The sequence below is a fragment of the Oncorhynchus masou genome, chromosome 7 (genome assembly GCF_036934945.1).
Source record: "Oncorhynchus masou masou isolate Uvic2021 chromosome 7, UVic_Omas_1.1, whole genome shotgun sequence".
Classification (NCBI taxonomy): domain Eukaryota; kingdom Metazoa; phylum Chordata; class Actinopteri; order Salmoniformes; family Salmonidae; genus Oncorhynchus; species Oncorhynchus masou.
In genome coordinates, this window is record NC_088218.1 from 17,252,145 (window position 1) to 17,273,207 (window position 21,063).

General features: G+C 47.0%; 1 protein-coding gene and 1 long non-coding RNA gene across 5 annotated transcripts in view; one reads left to right on the plus strand and one right to left on the minus strand.

The window, feature by feature from the left end:
• LOC135543398 (fibronectin type III domain-containing protein 3B-like) overlaps window positions 1–21,063 on the plus strand; it is a 153,266-nt gene that overhangs the window by 5,632 nt on the left and 126,571 nt on the right. For 3 of the 4 annotated variants that reach the window (XM_064970610.1, XM_064970613.1, XM_064970612.1), the window contains exons 2-3: window positions 17,089–17,231; window positions 18,332–18,407. In XM_064970610.1, coding sequence (XP_064826682.1) covers window positions 17,118–17,231; window positions 18,332–18,407 — 190 coding nt within the window. In that variant the 5' untranslated portion in view covers window positions 17,089–17,117. The remainder of the gene's footprint in view (window positions 1–17,088; window positions 17,232–18,331; window positions 18,408–21,063) is intronic. The other variant, XM_064970611.1, reaches the window with a different exon arrangement.
• LOC135543399 (uncharacterized) overlaps window positions 1–21,063 on the minus strand; it is a 38,334-nt gene that overhangs the window by 1,710 nt on the left and 15,561 nt on the right. The window contains exons 2-4 of the long non-coding RNA XR_010456213.1: window positions 12,798–12,923; window positions 7,941–8,030; window positions 4,731–4,848 (exon numbers count right to left, since the gene is read on the minus strand). This is a non-coding gene — a long non-coding RNA (uncharacterized LOC135543399). The remainder of the gene's footprint in view (window positions 1–4,730; window positions 4,849–7,940; window positions 8,031–12,797; window positions 12,924–21,063) is intronic.

Here is a 21,063-nt window from a genome sequence, read left to right on the forward strand (position 1 = left end):
CCCTCCCCCCCTCTCCTTTCCTCCCTCTTTCTCTTGTCCCCTGTGTCCTCCTTGGAGATGCAGGGCTCTATGTCTCTCTCAGACCATGAAGAGAACTCTACCGTATCCTATGGGTGGCACTGTAGACGTTGGGACTAGCTAGCAGTGTTAGCTTCTCCTAGCATTGCAGCTAACATCCTCCTGCATTATTGTAGTGATTTTCATTGCTGACAGTGTTAGCTTTCCCTAGCGTAGCTATGTTATTAATATGTCACTCATGGCTAGCAACATTAGCTTCTCCTAGCCTAGCCGCTAACGGTGGAAGGTATACGTGTGTTTGTCTCGTTGGTCTTAGTGAGTGAGCATGCCTACATTAGTACACACATACACACACACACAGACACACACATCTGTGACATAATTCACATTTTCGTGCCTGCATTAGCATGCTAGGCGTGTTAGCATGGCTATGGAAAGTTCCATCTGCTCTTAATGGATGTTTTATGCAGGTGTGTGTTTCACGGAAGTGTATGTGTGTGTTTGTGTGTGTCAGTATACTGTTGAATCTTCTTCAAAAGGAAATATATATTGTTGCTAAATTGCTGCAATAACTCAATACATCGTTATAATGATAGGCTAGAAACATTAGCATCAACCAGGCCATGCCACACTCCCTCCTCCCCTACTTACATACCTCTGTCATTTCCACCTCTCCCTTTTCTTTTTCTTTGCCCCTCCTTGCCCCCAAGCAGGACCCCCCACAAATCATCACACACACACACACCTCCCCCAGCCTGGGGTCACACGGTCAAATTCCTCCTCCACAATCATGCCTCGGGATTCGTATGTGTAGCCTATACATAGGTGTGTGTGCCAGTTCCATTCCCACTTCACTGCAATGTCCTCTCCACTCTTTGGGACTAATTCCATATTATTCTAACGGATTAACTCTCGGCCCTTCCTTTGTCTCACATACATGCCCGCTCACACACCCACACTAAGGGAGAGCAGGCATTCTGAGGATATATTCCAACACACAGTGGAATGTGTATCCTGAGTGGAATGTGTATACTTTTCCACTGTGATCTCCCACTCACTTTCTCTCAGGTTCAGACTTTTACGATGACTAAATGTCACACTGTGCGACGTTGCTAAATGAAAATGTTGATATCAGCCTGGTTAGATTGTACAATTTGCTTCAGTTCTGTTGTCACATTCTGTCGTTGGCTTGCGAGGCGACATCAGCCGACGCAGAATACATCAACTGCAGCGGTGTATTTGATCCGCGCATGTTCGGATTCTTTTTGAAAGTATACATCTAGAAATCATTTTTAAGACGTCCGACCATCGTTGTGGGTTCGTTTCCTAAGAATTAGCCCACAACGTCCACATTTTACCGGACGGCAAAACTGTGGCAGAAGACGGATAAAATCATCCAGTTTGGGCCTTAAAGGGGAAGTTCACCCAGAAACACTTCTGGGACATTTCTAATGCTTGCCTGACCATTTGTCACCCCACCCAGGCAGTTTCTAGGTCCATTGCTTGAGTATTTAGATGTATTTTATGAGCTAATTCTCCCCCCGGGTCTGATTCACATCGTGGAGGAGGTCGACCCTGGGGTTCTGGAGACGTTTTTCAGATCAGATCAGACCCGGGATCAACTGGAAGCACTTGCCACACCTGACAGCCCAAATAGGCCCAAAGTGTTTTGGAAATTGGGATATATTTTATGATTCCTCCCTAAGATGCAAATGAATAGCCAGCTAATGATACCCAACTGTATTTTCTAGTAACCTGCCTACACTCTATAATGTAACTGTAACTGGCTGCTGTAGTCTCCCCTTGAAGTTAGATCAACTCGGTCCACTGTGTCTAAAACGAGTGGATGCGCCTCGTGAATAGAATGTATGGGATGCGTACTTCACAATATGGACTAAATGATCAATATTGTATATTACCAAACACTGTAAGAAGTATAAAGTCAATAGTGTTAGTGGACAGTATTTGTAACATTTTAAATGCTGCCTCTGGCGGACTCACGAAACACACATGCATTGTCTGTAAATGATGTCTGAGAGGTGTGAGAGGTGCATGAAAATGGTGCCATCTGGGTTGCTTAATGTAAGGGATTTGAAATGATTTCTATTTGTACTTTTGATACCTAAGTATATTTTAGCAATTACATTTACTTTTGATACTTAAAAGTAAATAAAACCAAATACTTTTAGACCTTTACTCAAGTTATATTTTACTGGGTGACTTTTACTTTTACTTGAGTAATTTCTTTTACTTTTACTCAAGTATGACAACTTTTCCACCACAGGTTTTTTTATGCTGCAATTGCCAGTCTAGATTTTACACCACTAATATATTGATTAGCCTGTAAACCCACATAGTGAAGAGGAAGAGAAACAGCCTCACCTTTTCAACAATGACTTGGCCATACAGTCTTCAAGTCTATAAGGCAAGAGAGCTGTCAATCGTTTTGTGCCATCATCAGTACGGCTTTGAAATAAACAGGCCTAATGTTCCCTAAGCCCATTGGTATATTTGATATTGTATAGGCCTAGACTGATTTGTTCTTTTGATTGTTGTATATCACATTGTGATTTAGTTATTTTCTCCCTAGTTTTGAACTGGTTTCCTACGGGATGACTTTGGAGTGGATGCTGAGCGGAGAACGTCTCGGTCGAGGCCAACGCTGGGGACTCCCAGCCTGTGTGGTCGCGACAATTCGATCTAAATACGCTGACCCCAAGCTTCATTGGGTTCCAGGAAGTAGAGGAGGCTCACGACACAAATAAATGTTTTTTACAGAAATAACCTTGTATTCCAAGTTTTTTAAATAGACTTTAAACACATAATAAACTATAAAGACTTTGTAAAACATATAATTAAGCAATAAGGAACGTGGGGGTGTGTGGTATATGGCCAATATACCACGGCTAAGGGCTGTTCTTATGCGAGATGCAACATGGAGTGCCTGGATACAGCCCTTAGCCGTGGTATAATGGCCATATACCACAAACCCCCGAGGTGCCTTATTGCTATTATAAACTGGTTACCAGCGTAATTAGAGCAGTAACAATACATGTTTTGTCAAACCGTGATATACGTTTTGATATACCACGGCTTTCTGCCAATCAGCATTCAGGGCTCGAACCACCCAGTTTATAAAACACAACAGTTACTGTCACTCAGCATTAGTTATCCTCTGTTCATAAACAAGCTACCATGGACAGTGGTGTAGAGACAGTAACAGGTGGGAGAAGTTCTGTTTCCATCTCCACAATCGACTCATGAAGGCTGTTCTAGATCAACACATACCAATATTGTTACAGCTACTTGTGTGCAGCAGTTAGGATACAACAATTCCTGACAAATATTGACCAGCCTGACCTCCCAAAGCCTGGACCCTGGGACAACTGTACCTGGTGACTGGCTGCCGACAACATGTCTTGGTCTTGGGTGTGGATACCTTCTACAAACGAGGACAACAGACCATGGTCATTATAAAACGCGTGAAAAGCAATATTCTTTCTGCTGTTCATATTCTTCAAATCATTCTATCCAACTCGGCTTGTTTCTGCCACATCCCCAAACGCCTCCCCAGCCCCTCTCCCCAGTCCCTCTCTCCCCAGCCCCTCTCCCCAGCCCCTCTCACCCCAGTCCCTCTCCCCAGTCCCTCTCTCCCCAGTCCCCCTCTCCCCAGCACCTCTCACCCCAGTCCCTCTCCCCAGCCCCTCTCTCCCCAGTCCCTCTCTCCCCAGTCCCTCTCTCCCCAGTCCCTCTCTCCCCAGTCCCTCTCTCCCCAGTCCCTCTCTCCCCAGTCCCTCTCTCCCCAGTCCCTCTCCCCAGTCCCTCTCCCCAGTCCCTCTCTCCCCAGTCCCCCTCTCCCCAGCCCCTCTCACCCCAGTCCCTCTCCCCAGCCCCTCTCTCCCCAGCCCCTCTCTCCCCAGTCCCTCTCTCCCCAGTCCCTCTCTCCCCAGGTTCTCTCTCCCCAGTCCCTCTCTCCCCAGTCCCTCTCTCCCCAGTCCCTCTCTCCCCAGCCCCCTCTCCCCAGCCCCCTCTCCCCAGTCCCTCTCTCCCCAGTCCCTCTCTCCCCAGTCCCTCTCTCCCCAGTCCCTCTCTCCCCAGTCCCTCTCTCCCCAGGTTCTCTCTCCCCAGTCCCTCTCTCCCCAGCCCCCTCTCCCCAGCCCCCCTCTCCCCCAGCCCCCCTCTCCCCAGCCCCCTCTCCCCAGTCCCTCTCTCCCCAGTCCCTCTCTCCCCAGTCCCTCTCTCCCCAGCCCCCTCTCCCCAGCCCCCTCTCCCCAGCCCCTCTCTCCCCAGCCCCTCTCTCCCCAGCCCCTCTCCCCCAGCACCTCTCACCCCAGCACCTCTCACCCCAGTCCCTCTCACCCCAGCCCCTCTCACCCCAGCCCCTCTCTCCCCAGCCCCCTCTCCCCAGCCCCTCTCTCCCCAGCCCCTCTCACCCCAGCCCCTCTCCCCAGTCCCTATCCCCAGCCCCTCACTCCCCAGCCCCTCACTCCCCAGCCCCTCTCCCCAGTCCCTATCCCCAGCCCCTCTCTCCCCAGCCCCTCTCCCCAGCCCCTCTCTCACAAGACTGTAGTGCATCTTGCTGGATGCAGAAGCCCTGGCGGTAGCTTCTAGGGAAATGGTTCTGCTGTCAGATACCTGTGTGTGTGTTTGTGTGACGGTTTTGTTCCAGTGAAGCATTGTCAGTTATTAAGTCCTCCATTAACAAAACCTACCACTTGCATGGACTGGAATGGTGATACGTAGACATCGACGAGGCTATGGGGGTCTGGAGACAGGCGGGAATGCAGAGGGAAAGGAGACTCGGTGCTCAGACGACGGGGACATCCAAACCTAGTTTAGGAAAAGGGGTGGAGAGACGGTTATGTGCTTTTCACAGACACACTTCAGGACAGGCAGGTAGCATGAGTGTTAGCCACCTCTCACACTTCTTGACATCAGCCAAGCACAGAGAAGTTCCACACCCACCCACACACATTCAGGAGGTTTGAGCAGAGGGCACCTGGGGGAGACAGGGTTTACCTGGATATTGTCTGAGTCGTCTGCTGTGTGGAGGGCTGGTAGAGCGGAGGAGGGGACGGAATACCATCAAATGACAATTACTGTCTATCTAGTGTGGAGTAACAGTACAGTCTACTGTCTACCTAGTGTGGAGTAACAGTACAGTCTACTGCCTACCTAGTGTGGAGTAACAGTACAGTCTACTGTCTACCTAGTGTGGAGTAACAGTACAGTCTACTGTCTACCTAGTGTGGAGTAACAGTACAGTCTACTGTCTACCTAGGGTGGAGTAACAGTACAGTCTACTGTCTACCTACAGTCTACCTAGTGTGGAGTAACAGTACAGTCTACTGTCTACCTAGTGTGGAGTAACAGTACAGTCTACTGTCTACCTAGTGTGGAGTAACAGTACAGTCTACTGTCTACCTAGTGTGGAGTAACAGTACAGTCTACTGTCTACCTAGTGTGGAGTAACAGTACAGTCTACTGCCTACCTAGTGTGGAGTAACAGTACAGTCTACTGTCTACCTAGTGTGGAGTAACAGTACAGTCTACTGTCTACCTAGTGTGGAGTAACAGTACAGTCTACTGTCTACCTAGTGTGGAGTAACAGTACAGTCTACTGTCTACCTAGTGTGGAGTAACAGTACAGTCTACTGTCTACCTAGTGTGGAGTAACAGTACAGTCTACTGTCTACCTAGTGTGGAGTAACAGTACAGTCTACTGTCTACCTAGTGTGGAGTAACAGTACAGTCTACTGTCTACCTAGTGTGGAGTAACAGTACAGTCTACTGTCTACCTAGTGTGGAGTAACGTTATGGAAAAGGGAATTTCATCACAAAGCCACATAAAAACCAAACAAAATGTGCTGTTTGTCTGATCTGACAGGGGAATTATTGCACCTAATTTTAGCCAGACAGGTTTCCCGTTGGGAAGTGCCAATATTGCTACCAACAACGGGTTAGTTAGAAACATCTCTGCTACTACTACTAGCTGACATCTCTTTGTTTACTAGCTGTTGTCCTGACTTCCTTTCTCGAGGACCAATAGTGAGACGCTCCTTCGTCCTGCCTCCTGTAATTATCCATCCTACAACCAGGAAGGAGAGTATCAACCAGATGACAGACGATATAGAAAACCTTGCGCCAGCACCAAGTAGGTCGTTGCTGTGTTAGACCTGTTACATCAAAGATACATTTATCTGGCAAATCAGTATCAAGTCATCAATCGCTGCTTATATAACGAGAAATACCCATTGTTTTTTATGCATTTTAGGTGATTTCGGGAAATGTAGCATTTTTATGTAAAAATACAGAAATCTAAATACGTAAACATTGGACCTAAAAACGGCTTGGGTTGATGGAAAATGGCCAGGCAAGTGTTATAAAGGGTCCAGAGGTGTTTTGGGGTGAACTTCCCCTTTAACCCTCAGAGTGGAGAGAGAAGCTGTGGTGGAGTACAGTGTATGTCTAAGCCAGGATAGGGGCTGGGTATGTGTGTGTTGGGGGGGTGGGGGCTGGGGTTTGTTGTCTGTATTTGAGGGCTTGAGCTGCCATTGCATAGGTCAAGGTGTCTATGTCTGTGTCTGCCTGTCTGTGTCTGCCTGTCTGTGTGTTTTGCTTCTGACGAGGAGGAAGTAGCAGTGTTTGCTTAAACAAAGCACGCTCAACCATGGGGGATGATTTAGCGGGAACAACTCCACCCCCACCCCTGCTCTCTCCTTCTCTCCTTCTCTCTTTCCATTTTTCTCCCTCTTCTTTTCTCTCTCTGTCCCTTCCTCTTTCACTCCCGGATGATAGGAAAGGGGGAGGAAAGGAAAAGGAAGAGAGGACAGAAAAGAGAGAATAATGTTTTGGAGGTGAGTGGGGAAGAGGGAGGGTAAGGAGGAGGGAGGGATGCAAGGATGGAAGGAGGGTGGGAGATGTGAACAGAGCAATGTTTTTGTGTCCTGTTTGCCATCAAAGAGGGCGGGGATTGGCAACGCAAGCTAGCTTAGACATCATGCTAACCTTGACCTCTAACCCCAACCCTTAGCCCCTGACTGTCAGACCCCTTATGATCATTACAAATTAATGTCATTAATTTTTTATTTTTTTAAATTTACCTTTATTTAACCAGGCAAGTCAGTTAAGAACACATTCTTATTTTCAATGACGGCCTGGGAGCAGTGGGTTAACTGCCTGTTCAGGGGCAGAACGACAGATTTGTACCCTGTCAGCTCGGGGGTTTGAACTCGCAACCTTCCGGTTACTAGTCCAACGCTCTAACCACTAGGCTACCCTGCCGCTACCCTGACATTAAATCATGTCAAGGTTCCGTCTGCTGTGTTGTGGTGTTGTGGTGTGGTGTTATGTATGTGCACTTGGACTTGGTGAATTTCCATATGATGGAGTGTGCATGAGCCTGTGGCCTGTGTGTGTTTTATATTCACCCCTGGTCTCAGTAAGGGTAGGTCTGTCTGAGCTCCTGAGATCCAGGGTGTATGGGGGGCTCACATAGAGCTCTCCCCAGGATCAGTGCCTCAATTTGGGCTACATATGGCTCTGGCTGAGCCTCTGGCTCTGGAGCTGTGGGATTGGAAGAGGAATGAAGAGCTAGAGGAGGAGGAAAATAAGATGAGGAAGGGGATGAAAAGGAAAAGGCCTGGGTGTGTGGCTGCAAAATATCAACACAAGGCATTTTGGGAAGGAGAGATCTGATTGGTCGAACCCGTATACATTAAAACCAGTAGATAGTTATAGCTCTGATGTCATCCATGTATTCCTGTGGAAAACTCCTGGCACATGAAGCCGGAACTATTTGAATTTGAAGTGTCATTATTGATGAATGGGGCTGAATGGCACCAAAAAATCTCTTAAGGATCATGGTGAAAGTGGTTGTAGCTAGCAAAGGATCATGGTCGATGTCGTCGTTTTCATCCTACCTGAGAGAGTCATCCCAGTGCTGCTGGGTGCACGTGCAAAGAGCGTGCATGAGGGCGCGAGCCGTGATTGGTTGGTGTCAGCACGTGGGCCTGTGTGAGGACAGATGTAGCAGTCAGCATGGATCACTACTTAATTAAATATCTCCATTGGTAGTGAACTTTAAAATAATTCACAGTGGGGATTGAACTTGGTCATAATAAACACATTTTAGAGGCCAAAGCAGGCGTCGGGGAGAAAAAATAGTTTGACCGTCCAGGCGAACGTAATTTACATAGTCTTTCTAGGGCTGCTAGGTTGCTACGCGGTTGCCGACCTGCTCCAGACCGGACACTGGGGGCCTGGTCATACCTAGTTTGTTGATACGACAGTATTTGTGTTTTTTTTAAATGTATGTTGTGTGTGTTTGCACGCTGTAGTCTCCTGCAATGTTTTGATGCAGGAACGGAGTGGCGCTGTAGCTGTAAATTGTCTCTCTTTCACTCCCTGGGCTGGCCTTAGCGTTAGCAGCTACGTGGCAGTAGCTGTGTGTGGCTGGGCAGGGGGCCAGGAGGCAGTAAACCCACAGCAGAGGTCCTGACGGCCCAGCCACACACACACACACACACACACACACACACACACACACACACACACACACACACACACACACACACACACACACACCCAGCCAGCCAGCCAGCCAGCTGCAAAAGGAGGTGGGAGGGAGTGCTCACTGGAAGACACACATCTGCTCAGCCTATGGACTAATAATATAATGCTAACACTGCTACTTGATTATGCTAGTGTGTGTAATGAAAATGGTTAGACTTAGGCTAATACAGTCTTGTGGCACACAGGGTTCCAAACCCAGTAGGTCACTCTCCTCCCTTCTCCTCTCCTCGTCTCTCCCGTGTGTGTGTGAGGGAGTTGTCCTTGTCTGGCGGTGTGAGTGTTATCTTAGTCCAGGCCGGTGTGTGTGTGTTATATAACTCAGTCTGGCCATGGGAATACACTGCTGTTTCACTTCTCTTCCTCCTCGTTCTAACTCTGTCACAGCCTATCAGAGAGCAGAGGCCTATTTCAGCCAATCAAACGCCTAGTGTCAGAGTTGTCTCTGCTCTGTGTTTGTTTCAGAGAAGGAGTCAAAGTAGAGAGAGGAGTGGAGATAGAAGAGAGAGAGACCGTGAGAGGAGAGAAAGAAAGAATAGATAATGGAAGGGAAGGAAATAGGAGAGATGGAAAGAGGAGTGAGGTAAATAGGAGAGATGGAAAGAGGAGTGAAGGAAATAGGAGAGGTGGAAAGAGGAGTGAAGGGAATAGGAGAGATGGAAAGAGGAGTGAAGGAAATAGGAGAGATGGAAAGAGGAGTGAAGGGAATAGGAGAGATGGAAAGAGGAGTGAAGGGAATAGGAGAGATGGAAAGAGGAGTGAAGGGAATAGGAGAGATGGAAAGAGGAGTGAAGGGAATAGGAGAGGTGGAAAGAGGAGTGAAGGGAATAGGAGAGATGGAAAGAGGAGTGAAGGAAATAGGAGAGGTGGAAAGAGGAGTGAAGGGAATAGGAGAGGTGGAAAGAGGAGTGAAGGGAATAGGAGAGGTGGAAAGAGGAGTGAAGGGAATAGGAGAGGTGGAAAGAGGAGTGAAGGGAATAGGAGAGGTGGAAAGAGGAGTGAAGGGAATAGGAGAGATGGAAAGAGGAGTGAAGGAAATAGGAGAGGTGGAAAGAGGAGTGAAGGGAATAGGAGAGTGGAAAGAGGAGTGAAGGGAATAGGAGAGGTGGAAAGAGGAGTGAAGGGAATAGGAGAGGTGGAAAGAGGAGTGAAGGAAATAGGAGAGGTGGAAAGAGGAGTGAAGGGAATTGGAGCGATGATAGAAAGAAAAGGAGAGAGAGAAGTGCTGATCCTGTCGTTTCCTTGGCCAGGTACTGACACGTCTGAAGTCAGCGCCCTCTGAACCACACACACACACACACACACATCCCGTCTACTGAATCATCTACAGAATGACTGGTATTCACAGGGAGTAGGAGAAAGGGAGAGAGAGAGCCTGGTTCCTCTCTAGGTTTCTTCCTAGGTTCCTGCCTTCTATGGAGATTTACCTGGAAACATGTAACAGTCTGTCTGGTCTTGGGCTGGGTGGAATACCGTATTTTACTGTATACCGGTATTGATGTCCAGACCGGTTTGGGTTTTTACTTTACCCTCTGCAACGGTATTTCAATGTTTGGTTTGTTACATGTCATACACCACTGCGCCGTGTGTAATGTCTGTTTTTATAGTTTACTCTGCTACTTGAGTAGTTTATCTCCTTAGGCATGGGCGGTATACCATATTTACAGTATAATGTATACCGGGATATTTGGAAATAGCCACGGGATGGTTTTTCAATACTGTTGAACGTTTGACTTTTAAAAAAAAATACATTTTTGAATATTTGTAGCTACTTTTTAAGTAAATACGTGCAGTCAACGTGCAATATGTTAGGAGATAAAGAACATGGAGTTCTTCATTTCACCTGTCACATCATTTTTCATTATGAAGCTTACCGGTTAACTCTCTAAAATGTGCCAAATGCGCTGCAGCTGTGAGTTTGGTTTGCTAATTTAGTAGCTAGCTAAGAGTGGTTAGCTTCTGCTAAAATCAAGCTTTGTTTCGTAACAGCAGAGAATCCCCTGCTGGATGAAGACTTGCTGTCTAATAGTTGTTTTCTGGATACAGCAAATTATGAGCAGCATTTTTTAATGACTAGAAAAACTTTATGAGCTGGGATGTCTGTACTGAAAAGAGTTTAGGTCAGAGACTGTACACAATGTTCGCAGTGCTTGTTAGCATTGATTACAAAGGCTCAGTGGGGTTTGAAAATATCTCCCCCTGTGTTCAGTGACGGTATTACTGAATATCCCGGTATGACAATCTGGATACCTCCCAAGCCTATCTCTCACCAAGCCGCATGCCCTGTCACTCAAGGAGCGCGGTTGTTGTTGCTCGACCACGCAGTGTTGCCAGTTTAGTGACTTTGTCGCTATATTTAGCGAGTTTTCAGACCCCTCCAGGCATTTTTATTGGTAAAAGAGACAGATTCAGTTGTATGTCTGCCTTTGGGAGCTTTGCCACGGATAGTTTTTATGCTTTTGATACCATTTAGCGACTTCGCCCACTAGGTTCTGTCGCACACTAGAGTGGGGAAAGCTGTCTGAGCAACAGAAGTCACAGCAAGGCAGAGAAGCACACGGGGAGGGGGTGAAAACGCTATGTCGGGAACCCCAGCTGTGCCACAACAAGGCAAATTGGTGCTGTGACGTCGTCACGCCAACGGCAAAAACGTCATCTAGCGACAAAACAAGGAGCCAATATCGATTCTCACTGAGAAAAAGTCGGCAACACTGTGAACGCGAGTCCACTTGCCGTTCGCTCTTCAGTCTGCATGATCAATGTAGCAACAAGATGTTGATGACAACAGTGCTGCTTTCCACTTTGCCTCCTAATTTCTGGCCCGTATCATGCAGCCCTACATGGCAGTGTGGAAATGACCCCAAATGACCTGGAAATCAGAAATGGATGAAAATGTTGAAAAGTGTTTTGGGTTGAAGTTTGATTAAGCAATCAGAATGGAGAAAGACCCATGGAAATCACTTAGAATGTGTGTGTTGCCACCCTAACGTCACTCACTGCTTACTATTCAAAAACAATACTGTCAAATACAGCCATACCGTAAACAATTAGACAGATATTATGATATGTAGTACTGTCTGTTTATACAACTTCCTACAGTTGTAATGTGTGTGTGTGCGTGCCTGCGCGTGTGTCCTATTTCCTTCCTCAGGTGTTAAATCAAGGCTCTCTCAGAAAGCCTACCCCCAAGGCCTCAGCTCTCACAGTGTACATAGGGACCTGTTTAAACGTGTGTGTGTGTGGAGGCATTCCACCCCACCCGTGCTGAGTTCCTCTCTGTGGATGACATATCATTACTGCAATTACAGGGCAGAATAACTACAACTACGAACACACACGCACATACCCACACACACACACACACAGCCTTTCCCTCTTTCTTGTAGGTATAGAGACAGCATACTCTGTTTTGAGCGAGTATGTACACACACACACACACACACACACACACACACACACACACACACACACTGCACATGTGGCAGAGTCCTATAAAGAGCCTCTCTGTCTCTGAGTGTGTGTTCTCCCCAAAGTTAACATTCTTACCCCGTTCTCTCTCCCCTCCCCCTTCTCATATCTCCTGTACCCACTCTCTCACAAATGTACTCCTATGTGTGTGTGTGTGTTCTCCTGGTCGGAATATCTTATTTTAGGGCCAGAACAGTTGAATGGGACAGTTTCCCACCATGTGTAGAGTAGTAGTAACCATTACACTGCACAATACACTCTTTCAAGCTGTTTAACTAAAACCTGCATGATAGTTATCCTCTAGAGGAGGAAAGGGAAGGCTGCAAGTCACCCGTTGTGTTTAAGTGATGATTTCCACCGTGCTTCTACACCTGCATTGCTTGCTGTTTGGGGTTTTAGGCTGGGTTTCTGTACAGCACTTTGAGATATCAGCTGATGTACAAAGGGCTTCATAAATACATTTGATTGATTAATTGTGTGTTTCTCTAGCTATTGATCTGTAGTTGGCTGAAGTGTTGATGTCATTGATAATGTCTGGAGCCTGGAGTTTTCCCTGGGCAGGTCATATGGTGTGAGGGATGAGAGGAACGTTTCAGTTGCTCGTGTTATGGTCTAGGAAAAACTCCAGGCCCTAGTGATGTCATCTCACCCCGTCTGCTAGCATTTGGCTCCTTGCTCTACTGTAAACACACGCACACACACACACACACACCGGAGGAAACAGCTAGCAGTATGCATACCTGCATGTGGAGCTCATGTCTCCCTTTTTTCAATCCTTCATTCCTTCTTTCACTTCGAGTAGCACTGCAGTTGTTCCTTTCCTCTTCTCTCTCTCTCGCTCTCTCTCGCTCTCTCGCTCTCTCTCTCTCTCGCTCTCTCAATTCAATTCAATGGGAAACATATGGCATAGGAAACAAGTGAAATAGATTATAAACAAAAGTGAATGAAACAATACAGATTAAACGGTAAACATTACACTCACAAAAGTTCTCTCTCTCTCCCTCTCTGTCATGTGGGGGAGACTTGATGTGGGTCAGACAGTCTGTTAGGTGGATGAGAAGCCTCGGGTCAGGAGTGACAAGCTGACGTGTGTGTGTGTGTGTGTGTGTGTGTGTGTGTGTGTGTGTGTGTGTGTGTGTGTGTGTGTGATGACTGGCATGCTGAGGCCAGGTTCTGAATGACTATGTTCTCTTTATCTGTGGGGAAGTGTGTGGGTGTATGACACCTTAGTGTCTCGTGTTTAATGTTGTATTAGAGAGGCGCTCTTACACAGGACTCTCTGTCTAACAGCACACACACATACATACACACACACACACACACACACACACACACACACACACACACACACACACACTCCAGACAAGTGGATAACATTTTTGTGAAATCTTTCAATCAGACTTTTTATCACTCACTGGAAACAACACACACCACATTCATACATACACACACACTCCAGACAAGTGGATAATTGTATTTTTGTGAAATCTTTCAATCAGACTTTTTATCCTCTCTGGAAATCAATATCGGCCCTTATACAGTACACTAGGAAAGGAATGATGTGCGTGTGTGTTTCCGTGTGTGTTTCCGTGTGTGTGTGTGTGGATTTCCGTGTGTGTGTGTGTGTGTTTCCATGTGTGTATGTGTGGATTTGTGTGTGTGTGTGTGTGTGTGTGTGTGTGTGTGTGTGTGTGTCTGTGTTAGGCCAGGGCGATATATCCAATTAATTTGAATGTATGTTTTTGCATATATTCCAAATCGTTTTTTTGTCCGCATGTCTCCTTCGCTCCTTCTGTGCTGTGTGTTGCCTTCCCATTTACACCAGAGATCTGTATATAATGACCAGATGCTCATGTCTCCCTGACAATGGGAGTCGTTGTTCCAAAGTTGTGAAGGCAGGCGATAAGCTTAGGTCCAAAATATGCCCATAGACACGAATTGGGCTTATTTTGGACAGAGTTTGGCGAAAGTGAAACGTCTCGCTTCGCCTCTTGCTCTTTGTTTACACACACCAAGCCAATCCCCCCCTGCCACTCACAACAACAAAGATGATGAGAGAGATGACATTTTCCTCTCTGACAAGTGGTTTCAACTCGCTCATATGGACACGGAAACGCACAGGAAAGTTATTTTACTGTGCTAGAGGAGAAGTTAACTTTCTACTGATACCCTTGTCATATCTCAACTCCTCCAACTGCGTGAAGAGCAGACGCTACCAAACGGGAGTATCAATGAACACTGATTCTGGAAAATGTACGCACAGTTTGTCGCACGCGGCATTGCAGTACCAGGTTCCACTAGCAGCGGTTTAGCCAAAGAGAAACACTAGCTGTCTCGTCTGTGTTTTATAAATGTGCAATACGCATTAAACACAATTATATAAGGAATTGGCAACTCGTTCTTATTCTGAGAAGTAAGGTTGGCCACTTGATTTCAACATCTGAACAAAGTGGACCGGCTAGCAAGCTGGTCAAACAGTTGGAGACGGACAGAAGGGTGTGTTCACAACGATTCAACTGTTACTTCTTCCTTGTTAGCTAGAAAATACATCCAAGTTGGCTAAACTTGAAATATAAATATTAGCTGGCTACTAACTAGCACAAGGGCTTGTGCTTGAAAGATTGTTGATGAGACCTGTGTTCCTTTTCTATAATACCTGTTACAAGAAGTTAGTCGTTATTAGTGAACGGGCATTTCCATAGACAGACTTGAAAGCCAGTGATTATTGCAGCAAAAATAGCAGATTAAACTATTTTGATAATAAGTAATGACATTATTAGTGGGTGTTATGGTTGTGGAAAGCTCCCGATGCACTGCACCAGCAACGGAACGACACCGGCCTCAGGGACGACCACAGGGACGACCACAGGGACGTGGTGCATCAGAACGACACTGGCCTCGGGGACGACGTGGTGCATCGGAACGACACTGGCCTCGAGGACGACCACAGAGACGACCACAGGGACGTGGTGCATCGGAACGACACTGGCCTCTGGGACGACCACATGGACGTGGTGCATCAGAACGACACTGGCCTCGGGGGCCGACCACAGGGACGACCATAGGGACGTGGTGCATTGGAATGACACTGGCCTCGGGGACGACCACAGGGATGTGGTGCATCAGAACGACACTGGCCTCGGGGACGACCACAGGGACGACCATAGGGACGTGGTGCATTGGAATGACACTGGCCTCGGGGGGACGACCACAGGGACAACCACAGGGATGTGGTGCATCGGAACGACACTGGCCTCGGGGACGACCACAGGGACGACCACAGGGACAACCACAGGGACGTGGTGCATCGGAACGACACTGGCCTCGGGGACGACCACAGGGACGACCACAGGGACGTGGTGCATCGGAACGACACTGGCCTCGGGGACGACCACAGGGACGACCACAGGGACGACCACAGGGACGTGGTGCATCGGAACGACACTGGCCTCGGGGATGACCACAGGGACGTGGTGCATCAGAATGACACTGGCCTCGGGGACGACAACAGGGACGACCACAGGGACGTGGTGCATTGGAATGACACTGGCCTCGGGGGCGACAACAGGGGGACGACACCATAATAACAATACACAGGGACGAGACAGCCAGACAGGCCATAACCCATGTCTCCATTTAGGACGAGACCTGTCACGTAACAATAACTGGATCGGAGACAGGACCCATAATATGTAATAGGGGTTTTATTACTCCACCCATAATAACAAACATGACCCATAATAAAATACACGGGGACGAAGCCCAAAACAAACATATATATATAAAATATACAGGGATGTAACCCAAACAAAAGAGCGAGGATAAACCTCTAAAGATTACACAGAAAGAGACCCATTTTTAACAATACACTGGACGAGACCCATAATAACAATACACTGGACGAGACCCATAATAACAATACACTGGACGAGACCCATAATAACAATACACGGGACTGGACGAGACCCATAATAACAATACACGGGACTGGACGAGACCCATAATAACAATACACTGGACGAGACCCATAATAACAATACACTGGACGAGACCCATAATAACAATACACAGGACGAGACCCATAATAACAATACACTGGACGAGACCCATAATAACAATACACGGGACTGGACGAGACCCATAATAACAATACACGGGACGAGACCCATAATAACAATACACTGGACGAGACCCGTAATAACAATACACTGGACGAGACCCATAATAACAATACACTGGACGAGACCCATAATAACAATACACTGGACGAGACCCATAATAACAATACACAGGACGAGACCCATAATAACAATATACGGGACTGGACGAGACCCGTAATAACAATACACTGGACGAGACCCATAATAACAATACACTGGACGAGACCCATAATAACAATACACTGGACGAGACCCATAATAACAATACACTGGACGAGACCCGTAATAACAATACACAGGACGAGACCCATAATAACAATACACATGGCACGAAAACCGAAACTACAAAACACAAGCCCTGAATTAATTTGATTATTGCAGACTGTTTAAATGCAGTGTATTTCACCATTAATTGTACAGCAAAGCTTATTTAGAGAAAATTGATATTAAAAAAAATTGATATGTAAATCGTGATTTGCCCATAAATGTGAAAACATTGAGAGAGGATTTTTAGGCTAGCCATAGGGTGTCTGTCTTTGTGTCTGTGTGTGTCTGCATTGCTCCTATAGTCATTAGTCAACAGCTCTTTAGTAGTGATATCACTCAGCAGCCCCCAGTTACAACACCTACCTCACCTGCCTCCAGTGTGGGGGGGTGTTGAAGTGTAGTGTTGAAGTGGTTCTGTGTGTGTGTGTGATCTCATGGGACAGTTTGTGATGTACAGTTTGTTTCTATAGGCCAGACCATTCTGTATGTGTACTCTATGTCATTTATGTAGTAACGTAGAATTGAACTCTCTCTCTCTCTCTATTTCCTCCCTTCAATCTCTCGCTCTTTCTTGCTTGGTCTCTCTCTCTCACTCTCTCTAAAGGTAGGCCAGGCCAGTGTGTGTATCCATGAATGTACGTCACCATGATGATGACCGACCAGCTGATGGACTTAGCTCCGCCTCCGCGGCTGAACGGGGAGCTGCCGCTGATGCAACACATGGTTAATGGAGACGCAGCGCAACAGGTTGGTAACACACTCATACACGGCAAGTGTGAAGGAGGTGTCCCGTTCAAGCACTTCCCTGAGGGAAATCCTTAAGGAGCGTTTTCATTGTAACACCCAATAAAGAAGGTTCCTACTAGAGTTCATAGATGACTGTCAGACAGGCTGGTCAGATGACTATCTGCGGAAGACCCAGACACAGAGACATTTACATTTACATTTAAGGCTGTGTGTGTGTGTGTGTGTGTGTGTGTGTGTGTGTGTGTGTGTGTGTGTGTGTGTGTGTGTGTGTGTGTGTGTGTGTGTGTGTGTGTGTGTGTGTGTGTGTGTGTGTGTGTGTGTGTGTGTGTGTGTGTTGTCTACCTGTAGAGGAAAAAGCCCTGAGATAACAATTGAAGACATAACACGTGAACATACTGTTTGTTCGTCGATGTAGTGCTGTATCACTGCATCGTGTCTCTATGTGATGAGGCTCTCCTCTGTAAACCTGGGCCGCCCGCTAGTACGCGCCATGGTTCCCATAGCAACAGCAGCAGCAGACAATGCAGGAAGTGTGTGTGTCTGTTTGCATGTGAGGGGAAAGGGAGAGAGCAGCTTAACGTCGCTATGGGAAGACGCGGATTGAACAGGAGTGGATATGAACGGGCTGGGAAGAAGACACATCTGTAGCACGTGTAGTGTGTGTTTGCATGGTTTGTGTGTGTTTGTGTGTGTGTGGTGTTTGCGGGGTTTGTGTGTGTGTGTGTGTATGAATGTGCCATGGCAGGACATGTGTTCCATGTCTACAGCCACAGTCTCAGCAACCTCCACATGGACACCATGACGGTAAGATGCTTCACACTCAAACAGCCCCCCAAAATATGCGGTGGTCTTCAGTGTTTGAGGCCTGGGGGCTGTGTGTGTGTGTGTGTGTGTGTGTGTGTGTGTGTGTGTGTGTGTGTGTGTGTGTGTGTGTGTGTGTGTGTGTGTGTCTGTGTGTGTGTGTCTGTGTGTGTGTGTGTGTGTGTCCTGACTGAGTGTGAGTAATGTCTTTGTTTCATTCTCATGTATGTCTGTGATTGATGTCTGAACCGGTCTGTTATCATTGTGTTTTGTCTGATCGGCCTCTCTGGTCTCGGCAGGTGATCCTGGTACAGGTGAATCCAGGGGAGACCTTCACCATCAGAGCAGAGGACGGCTCGCTGCAATGCATCCAGGGTAGGTCGCACGCTTATGACATCACAACCCTAAGCCCCAGTTACACCTGTCTCATTTTGATGACCTCATCCCTGTTCTCTGTTGACATCACAACACTGTGCTTAGCTAGATGTGTGTGTGTGATATTCGATGGCTTGTGTCGTACTTTAAACATACTGGTATATAACAAGCTATTATAGACCAGGGGGATTCCTGTAACTCCAAGGGTGTGTCTCACTCTGATGACATCACAACAGAGTGAGATGTAAACCCCCCTCCCTGAATAGGGCCTTTGTCTTTCTCTCTCTTTCTCTTCTTTCCCCCACCCCCCACCTCTCTCTCTCTGATGAAGGGTCTCTTTCAGACAGTACTGTCTTGGCTCAGACAGCCCCGCTCCCCTACCCCGTCTATGTTATTCTAGCTAATTACCCAACCCTCATCCTCCACCCAGTGTGTAATTCAATTAGGTCTCAGAGCTTTTGCCAGATGCCAAAGAGACAGAGAGACACCCAGACAGACAGGCAGGCAGGGAGAAGATGTGTTTGTACTGCCAGAGTCTCTGAGTGGGTAGGATAGGTTTCCAGCCCAGTGTCAGGTCCAGGTTGGACCAGACAGCGTATGGGTTAAGGCACCTGCAGACCAGGTTCTGTTTGCTCCAAGCAGAACTTGGCGAGGCGAAAGCCATCGTCTGCGGTCGCATACTCCATTAATAACCTTATACTGCAGTGGGCTGAATCAGGGTCACAGAGTGTTTCTTGTTAGTCTTAAACAAATCTACTTTGAAACAAGTATTCACCTTCACACACATGGTTGTGGGCTTAAGAAGAAGACACCTGCACCATGTCAGATATAGAGTTGAAATGTATTACATTCTGAGTTTGCATCCCAATATTACACTTCATAAACATCACAGAAGACGGAAATACACTACATGACCAAAAGTATGTGGACACCTGCTGGTCAAACATCTCATTCCAAAATCATGGGCATTAATATGGAGTTGGCCCACCCTTTGCTGCTATAACAGCCTCCATTCATCTGGGAAGGCTTTCCACTAGATGTTGGAACATTGCTGCGGGGACTTCCATTCAGCCACAAGAGCATTAGTGGTATCGGGTACCGATGTTGGGCGATTAGGCCTGGCTTGCAGTCGGCATTCCAGTTCATCCCTAAAGTGAGGTCAGGGCTCTGTGTATGCCTGTCAAGTTCTTCCTCGACAAACCATTTCTGTATAGACCTTGCTTTGTGCACGGGGCATTGTCATGCTGAAACAGGAAAGGGCCTTCCCCAAACTGTTTCCATAAAGTTGGAAGCACAGAATAGTCTAGAATGTCATTGTATGTTGTAGTGTTAAATTGTCCCTTCACTGGAACTAAGGGCCACAGCCCGAACCATGAAAAACAGCCCCAGACCATTATTCCTCCTCCACCAAACTTTACAGTTGGCACTATGCTTTACAGTCGGCACTTTACAGTTGACACTACTTTGGACAGTTAGCATTCTGCTGGCATCTGCCAAACCCAGATTTGTCCGTTTGACTGCCAGGTGGTGAAGCGTGATTCATCGCTCCAGAGAACGCGTTTCCACTGCACCAGAGTAAAATGGCGGTGAGCATTACACCACTCCAGCCGAGCAAACAAGGACAGATGATTTTTACGCGCTACGCGCTTCAGCACTCGGCGGTCCCGTTCTGTGAGCTTGTGTGGCCTACCGCTGTTGCTCCTAGACGTTTCCACTTTACAATAACAGCACTTAGAGTTGACCGGGGCAGCTCTAGCAGGGTAGAAATTTGACGAACTGACTTGTTGGAAAGGTGGCATCCTATGACGGTGCCACGTTGAAAGTCACTGAGTTCTTCAGTAAGGCCATTCTACTGCCAATGTTTGTCTATGGCGATTGCATGACTGTGTGCTCAATTTTATACACCTGTTAGCAACGAGTGTAGCTGAAATAGCCAAATCCACTCATTTGAAGGGTTGTCCACAAACTTTTGTATATATAGTATAGTGTATAACAAAACCATTTGACATAGCGACACATATTTATATATATTTTTTAAAATATATTTTGATTAATTGTGAAATTATGAAAAATATGAATAACATTCCACCCATGAGGTCACTAGATGGTGATTTGGTCATAAAATACAATTTGCTTGAAAAAATTTGTCAATACTGTTGTTTGTCCCTCTCGAGACACTGTTGCAACAACGTAAGTAACACTTCCTCAAAATAGTCCGAATTAATCTTAAGATAAATCAAGAAATATGCAAAACATTTTTGTGTTTTTACAGAGGTCTCAGTCGTGCAATTATTATAAAAATATTTTTTACCCCTTGTTCGTGGTATCCCATTGGTAGTTAGTTTTGTCTCATCGCTGCAACTCCCGTACGGACTCAGGAGAGGCGAAGGTCGAGAGCCGTGTGAACTCCGAAACAACCCAACCAAGCCGCACTGCTTCTTGAGACAATGCCCACTTGACCCAGAAACCAGCCGCACCAATGTGTCGGAGGAAACACCGTACAACTGGCGACTGTGTCAGTGTGCACTGCGCCCGGCCCGCCACCGGGGTTGCTAGTGCGCGATGGGACAAGGACATCCCTGCCTGCCAAACCCTCCCCTAATCCGGACGACGCTGGGCCAATTGTGCGCCTCCCCATGGGTCTCCTGGTCGTGGC